General features: G+C 39.5%; 1 protein-coding gene across 1 annotated transcript in view; it reads right to left on the bottom strand.

Moving 5' to 3' along the window:
• Positions 1 to 8,264, bottom strand: part of DNAH2 (dynein, axonemal, heavy chain 2) — a 252,966-nt gene that overhangs the window by 236,922 nt on the left and 7,780 nt on the right. Inside the window, exon 4 of the mRNA XM_006899178.1 lies at positions 3,210 to 3,241. Within this exon, the coding sequence (XP_006899240.1) occupies positions 3,210 to 3,241 (32 nt within the window). The remainder of the gene's footprint in view (positions 1 to 3,209; positions 3,242 to 8,264) is intronic.

Here is an 8,264-nt window from a genome sequence, read left to right as displayed (position 1 = left end):
GTTTGTGCGGGGAGAAGGGTGCAACAATGAATGAATGGAATTCCAAAATCTCTGTAGATGTTCATTGAAATGAAAAATAAACAAACTAAATTTTTTAAAAAAAGAGTAAAGGGAAAAACAAAACTCACTGGCTCACAGAAGACAACTCTCAACGCTGTCTTCCCAAGACCTCTCATTTACATTTGTGATTGTAAAATTGTACTTTTTACAAGCAACATCAGATATTAACATCAAATCATTCAACAACATAAAAATATTCAACCTCAAGACCATTAAATGGAGAATAAATTGTAACTGAGAGCTGAAAATCTTGATCTATACTACTCTACTGTGTAACTTAGGGATACCAGAAGATATATTTTCCATTGAGGTGGAGAATTGTCCTTGTCTTTCTCCCAGAAAGATGAGAAGGGATCTCCCTCTTTTTTTTTTAATAAAAAATCTTAAAAAATAACTTTTTTTCTACAGCCAGGAGAAGGTAAAATCAATGAATGGGACCTTCTAAGAATGAAATCCCTATGCACATCCAAAAACTTCTCCAACAGGGTAAAAAGGGAAGCCACAAACTGGGAAAAAATGTTTGGTAATGACATGTCAGATAAGGAACTTATTATATCCAGAATTTATAAAACACTTGAGTACCACAACAAGATAAAGGTAAATAATCCAATTGAAAAAGGGCACAGGATATGAACAGACACTTCCCCAAAGAAGACATTCAGATGGCCAACAAGCACATGGAGAAATGTTCAAAATCCCCAGCTCTAGGAGAGATGCAAATCAAAACAACTATAAGATATCCTCTCACCCCAGTCAGAATAGCAAAATTTAACAGAACAGCAAGCAATAAATGCTGGCAACGTTGTGGAGAAACTGGACCCCTTATTCACTGTTGGTGAAAGTGTAAAATGGTGCAACCATTTTTGAGAAAACGGTGTGGCACTTTCTCAAAAAGTTGCAAAGAGAGATACCATTTGACCCAGCAATTCCACTACTGGGAATATACCCTAAAGAAACCATAACCACCATCCAATATGCACACCTATGTTTATTGCAGCTTTGTTCACAATAGCAAGGAGTTGGAAACAACCTAAGCCCATCAAGAAACGAATGGATAGAGAAGCTGTGGTATATTCACACACTGGAATACTATGCTGCATTGAAAAATAAGGAACTCATGAAATATTATTCAAAATGGGTAACTGTGGAAGACATTATGCTGAGTGAAGTGTCTCAGTCACAAAAGGACAAATACTGCATAGTGCCACTGTTGTGGAATGGGACTGACATCAAGGTTGGGGTAAGACTGAGAAAAACTACATAAATTATGTATACTGCATTGAAACAGATGAGGGAGAGAACAATCTAAAAGCGATATCTGATAGGGTATTATGGTTATCACAAGAGTCCAGAATTAAGGTTGAATAGTGGAGTGTACTCAGGTCCATGGGGGAAGAGGGAGTGCGGGGGATTGTATACCAATGAAAGAATTTTTCTTTTACTTTTTTTTGTTATTTTTTTGTTTTTCTTTTACTTTTCAAAGAGAGGAGTGAACTGGGGGGGAGGGCTGGGAAGGGATAAAAGTGCAACAATGAATGGAAATCCAAAATCTCTGTAAATGTTCATTAAAATAAATAAAATAAAAATTTTTTAAAATAAAATTTTTATTTTATATTGGTTTGCTTACAAAGTTTGTATACATTGTGTTTCACACTATAAGAAGGGATCTCTTGATGAAAGTTTCCAGGTCAAGAAAATATTAATGGTGATCTAAAATATTTCCTGTATGTAAAATATAGATTAACTAATGAGGAAAATATTAAGATTCCAATACCTTAAAAAAACAAAAAGAGGCAAGCTCTGGTGGCCTAGTGGCAAGAAGCTGCACTGCAATCTCAGAGGTACACTGTTCAAATCCACCAGATGCTCTGCGGGAGAAGGAGGAACAGTCTCCTCCTGTATCAGTCAGATCTGATTTGAAGGTACACACAAAAAAATAATGAAATAAAATAAAATTTAAAAAATTTAAAAAAGATACTAAGACATATCATGCCATAAAAAAAGAGAAAATACAAATAGGAAAAATGCTCCGTTTTTAAGTGAAATGTTTACATTTCACTTTAAATTAAAAACGTTAATACAAGTAACGAAACAGTACCATTTATTGCTTGTAAATATTTGGAAGTCCTTGCTAAATTGGTAATTCCCAGTCCTGGGAAGGGTTAATTACTGCTAGTGAGAATGTAAAAAGTACCATTCTTTAAGAAAATAATTTTAATTATGTATAAAAAAGCATTTAAAATGCTTTCTTTTCCTGTTGTTTTACTTTTCTGTTTCCCAATGTACCTTTAATGAGTAGTTATAACTTTTTTCTTCTCCTCTTCCTATGTGTGATTTTGGTTTTTGGTTCTGTGGGGTTTTTTTGTAAAGGCAAAGTCAGAGTCCTACCCTCCTACCCAGGTAATGTGGGGAGGGCTGTGCCCAGGTGACACCTGGAAGTAAACACACAGGGTCTCAGCTGGTCTGCCTATTTCTCTAGATAGCTTCTTTGTCAGTAAAAAAGGGAGATGAGCGGTTTGAATCCACTGGATGCTCCGCTGGAGAAGGAGGGTCAACCTCCTCCTGTGTCAGTCAGATTCAACTTGATAGTACACAGTAAGAAAAATAAAAGGGAGGGAGAGATGAAGGAAAGGGGGAAGGTCTGAGATGTCTAAGAAGTATCTAATTAGGGAGGGAGCTCTGGTGGTCTAGTGGCAAGAAGCTGCACTACAATCCTGAAGGCGCAAGGTTCAAATCCACCAGAACTCTGCGGGAGATCTCCTCCTGTGCCAGTTGGATCTGATTCAATGGTACACAACAAGGTGGGGAGGTGGGGGTGGGAGGGCGGATATATCTAATTAGGAAAAAATCTGCCAAATTGTTCAACTTGTTCTGATAATCATCAACATAAATGACAAAGTTTGTTACGTTTGACCCAACGGAAGAGAAGGACAGTTAGAAGGTCTGTTCTTCACTTGAGCTCCTCCTTCTCCAGTGCAGTAGAGGGCCAAGGTAAGCTTGTCCTTAATTCAATGAACTAAACTCTTAGCAGGCTATCAGTAGAGAATAAGTACTGTCAAATTAGAAAGAATTCCTCATATACCATTCTATAGTTTATCTCTTGATTGATCGGGAAAGAATAATTCTCATTGATCTACTCAGTGACTTACCACATCCCCCTCAACAATCTCCAGCTGTTCTTCTGGCTCACTGGCTTCCTCCAACAATGACTCTGGGAAGAATAAAGACACAAAATTGAAATCAGTCTTCAAAAAGTTAAACATCAAGTTACCTTACGACCCAGCAATTCCATTCCTAGGTATGTACATCCAAGAGAATTAAAAACAGGTGCTCAAAAACATGTACATGAATGCTCACAGTGGCATTAAAAGTGAAAACACACCCCACAAAAAAGTGAAAGCAACTCAAATGCTCATGAGTTGATGAGTGAATAAACAGAATGTCAGCTATCCATGCAATGGAATACTACTTAGTCATGAAAAAGCTGAAACACAGAACAAAACTGAAAATATATCAAGTGGAAAAAGTCAGCCACAAAAGATCACATATTGTATGATTCCATTTATCAAACTGGGGAAATTTATATAGACCAAAAGCAGATTAGCGGTCACTTAGGGAAGAGGAAGTTGTGGAGAAAAAGGAATTATTACTAGTGGTTATGTAGTTTCTCTCTGGGATGATGAAAATGTCATGGAATTACAAGTGGTGATGGTTGTATAGCTTTGTGAACATACTAAAAATCACTGAGGTGTATATTTTAAAATGGCAAATTTTAAAATAAGTGCTTAAACCTCAATTTGTGGGGTTTTTTTTTGAGATTTTGATGAAAGTTTTCTAGAGAACTTTGATTCTCATTCATTCATTGTTGCACACTTTCTCCTGCCCATCCACCCCTGCCCCAGTTCTCTTTCCTCTTTTAAAAAAAATTATTTCACTGTTGTACAATTTCCTGCCCCATCCTAGTCCACTTTGCAATGCAACTTTTATTCTGGACTGTTGTCATGAAAATAATACCCAATTATATATTCCTTTTAAGCAGTTCTCTCCCTCATCTGTTTCAATGCAGAGTACATTATTTATCCCCCCTTTTCTTAGTTTCCTCCCAACCCTGATGTCAGTCCTGTTTTACAACAGTGGCATTAGCAGTACTTGTCCTTTTGTGACCAAGATATTTCATTCAGCAAAATGTCCTCCAGGGTCACACATTTTGTATAATATTTTATTTGTTCCTTGTTTTTTCAGTATTGCATAATATTCTATTGTGTGAATAGACCACAGCTTCTCTATCTATTCATTCGTTGATGGGCATTTGGGTTGCTTCCACCTCTTTGCTATTGTGAACAATGCAGCAATAAAAGACTGCTATTAGGGACCTCTCCAAAGTACTGAAGAGCAATGGTGTCTCTCTGGAGACTAAGGTGCATCTGATATAGGCCATGGTCTTTGTAATCACTTGTTATGCATCAGAGAGTGGGACAATGACCAAGGAGGATAGAAGGAGAATTGATGCCTTTGAGCTGTGGTGCTGGAGAAGAAAATTGACTGAGGATACCATGGACTGCTAGGAAAACAAACAGATTCATCCTGGAGAGGGTTAAACCGGGCGGCTCGTTGGAGGCAAGGATTCTGAGGCTTCGTCTAACAAACTTTGGACATGTTGTAAGAAGAGACCGGTCCTTGGAGAAGGACATCATGCTTGGTAGGATGGAGGGACAGTGCAGGAGGGGAAGGCCCTCTATGAGGTGGATTGATTCAGTGACTGAGGTAATCGGGATGGGAGTGTTGGAGACAGTGCGATTGGCACAGGACAGAGCAGAGTTTAGGACTATTGCACATTGGGTCGCTATGAGTCGTAAGCGACTCAACGGCACATAACAACACAACAACATGCATACATCTGCTTGGGTGGCAATTCTGGTTTCTTCAGGATATATTCCCCGTAGTGGAAATGCTGGGTCAAACACTATTTCTATTTCCAACTTTTTGAAAAAGCACCATACTGCCTTCCAGAGTGGCTGCACCATTTTACAGAAGAGTCTGTTCATATCCTGTGCCTTTTCTGTGATTGGGTTGTTACCTTTGTCTTCTTGTGGTGTAAACCTCAATTTTGTAAAAAACTGAGGGAAGATATGAAGATAATAGTAAGATTATTCTAGTCATTCAGATTTTAGTCTTAATTCCTCCCCCAATCCTTTTAGATAATGGAGAAGGTGAGCACCACTGGAATTGACCCTTCTCAAAAAAAACTGGTTGCTGGGAACTCATTTATGTTCTACCCATTATGGACTCTGTAAGATTTACAGAGAGAATGTCTGCTTCTTTCTCCTGTTAACTGCTGCTTAAATAGGAGTCTGGTGTAAAACTAGTAGGTTTTCCATCCCTCACACTCTGCAGAGACAAACAAATGAAATAGAACCAAAAGACACTGAGGAACAGGAAGAAAAAATAAGAGGGAAATGAGGCACAGAAGTGGAAAAAGAAAACAATTAAAAATATTGGTGGACTAAAAGACAGCTGATTCCTAGGGCTGAAAGCAGAGAGTACCAGAGGAATATCCACCTGTGTTTCATTGACTATGCAAAGGCATTTGACTGTGTAGGTCACAATAAACTGCAGCTAAGAAGAATGGGAATCCAAGAACACTTGATTGTGCTTATGTGAAATCTATACTTGGACTACGAAATCTATACTTGGAATAGAGGAAGGATCACTACATCATTCAAAATGAGAAAATGCATATGCCAGGGATGCATCCCATCTCCATACTTTTTTACTCTATATACGAAACAGATCATCTGGGAGGCTGGGATCTATGAGGAGAAATATGGCATCAGGATTAGAGGAAGATTCTCAACAACCTGTGGTATGCAAATTACACAACCCTACTTGCTGAAACTGAGGACTGCTAAGAGAATAAGTGGGACCATCCTGGAGAGGGTGAAACAAGGCTACTTCTTAGAGGTTAAGTATTTTGAAGCTCTGTGTGACATACTGTGGGCATATTGCTAGGAGAGGAACATCATGCTTGGAAGAGTAGAGGGAGAGCACAAGACAAGAAAACCCTGGATAAGATGGATTGGCTCAGTGACTGGGGCAATATGGTAGGTATGTCAGCGACAATGAAATTGGTTCAAGATAGAGCAGGGTTCAGAACTCATATTGCAGAAGAGTTGGAGTCAACTCAATGGCACATAACAACAGCAGCAACAGGGCTTAGTGGAGGGAGCTCTAGTGGCCTAGTAGCAAGAAGAAGTGCTGTAATCCCAAAGATATGCATTTCAAGGCCACCAGCTGTTCTGCAGGAGAAGGATGGGCAATCTCCCTCCTCTTGTGATTAACTGCCTGAAAACCTGCTGGAAGGTCAGCTATAGGTCGATTACACAACAACAACAACAACAATGGGGGTTAGTGGCAAGAGACACCCAACCACCTTGCAAAACGTGTTGCCATTCATTTCCGGAAAGGAAACAGGCCAGAGGAAGGAAGTGAAAAACAGATCATTTAAAAATAAACTGCTTTTATCTTTAGACAACCCATGCAAAGTCTAAAAACTCACAATAAGATACCAACATATGATGTTTATATATATATAAAAATATAAAAATAAGTTTAGGAATTATAAATGCCAATTTCAGGATAGTGGTGACCTTGGGAAAGCACAGAAGGGATGGGAGGGTGCTGAATAAAGGATTTCCTTGTTTCTCTCATGATTACTTTTATAGTGGGTAGTAAGTACATGGGCATTCATTATAATAGTCTTCTTATTTTGTTTGAAATACTGATGTATAGCCTCTTATCCAAAACTCTGGGATCAGGGATATTTCAGAATTTAGAATTGATATACAATACATTATATTAAGCCCTGGTGGCCTAGTGGCAAGAAGCCACTCTGCAATCCTGAAAGCACACAGTTGGAGGCCCCCGCAGCGCTGTGGCAGAAGGACGGGCAATCTTCTCACATACTATTAAATGCCTCTAAAATACCCACCGGGGGGCCAGCAATGGGTCAGTTCTGACTCGATGGTACATCACAACATACAGTACATTTAGGGAGCTCTAGTGGTCTAGTGGTAAGGAACTGCACTGCAATCCCAAAGGCATGTGGTTCCAATCCACTAGCTGCTCTGTAGGACGATAGGCAATTTCCAGTGTGATTTACAGCTTCTGAAAACCCGCTGGAAGGTCAGCTATGGGTCAGCTCTAACTCAACGGTACACAACAGGACAACATACAATACATTTAGCATATGGAGTGCCTGGGTGTTGCATAATGCTCAGCTGCTCACTGGATTGTTATACGTTTGCATATACCCTGAGGCACCTCAGAAGGCTGGGTCATCTACTTTCCAAAAGTCCGCCATGGAAACCTTTCAAAGTTCTGCTCTGGCACATGAGAGGTTACTAGGAGTCAGCATCAACTGTAGCATATAGCATACATATGCCATCTTCCCAGACCCTTCCACCTTCCCAGGTTATCAAAGACGCTTTTGTTCCGGCCTGAGGGTCACAGGCCCTCGGGCCAAGAAAAGCCTATCTACACACCAGTTCTACAGGATGCATCACCTTTGCTCGGGAAACATTAAGACTAAACTTTAGAGACATTGATCCCAACATAAGGAACTACCATCAGCTGATGTGTTTGGAATCACAGAAACCATGGAAGCTTCATATATAAGTTATTAGATGGAGGGCTGGTCAAAGGGAGATAGATGTGAAGGGAGGGAGTAGAAGTGGATGGGTATCCTGGTGGATGGTGGAGCAGGGAAATAAGTGGGTGTGAGAAAGGCAGGGACAACAATGACACTAAAGTTAACTCCGCAATAAAAGATAAACCTTTAACTTGCTGGTCTGTCTGATACTTCTCTAAATCTGAACATTCACATTGAGACAGACTAGGAAGAAGGATTGGCCATCCACTTCTGAAATAGCAGGCCTCTGAAAACCCTATGTACAACAGAACACATTTAGGTAATAGAAACGACAAAGGAGGTTGAGTTTTCAAGTATGGAAATACAAAGAAAGACGAACAGTTGTAGGCAGACACTGGTGATTGGGACATGGAATGTGAGAACCATGAATGTAGGAAAATTAGATATTGTTAAGGAAGAAAGGGAACGCATAAATATTGACATACTAGGCATTGGTGAGATGAGATGGACTGACATGGGGCATTTTGAGTCGGATGACCATATGATATATTACTCT

The sequence above is a fragment of the Elephantulus edwardii genome, unplaced genomic scaffold (genome assembly GCF_000299155.1).
Source record: "Elephantulus edwardii isolate Elephantulus edwardi_28Jun2011 unplaced genomic scaffold, EleEdw1.0 scaffold00246, whole genome shotgun sequence".
Lineage (NCBI taxonomy): Eukaryota > Metazoa > Chordata > Mammalia > Macroscelidea > Macroscelididae > Elephantulus > Elephantulus edwardii.
Note: the sequence above shows the minus strand (reverse complement) of the source record. Positions and strands in the feature narration are given on the sequence as shown.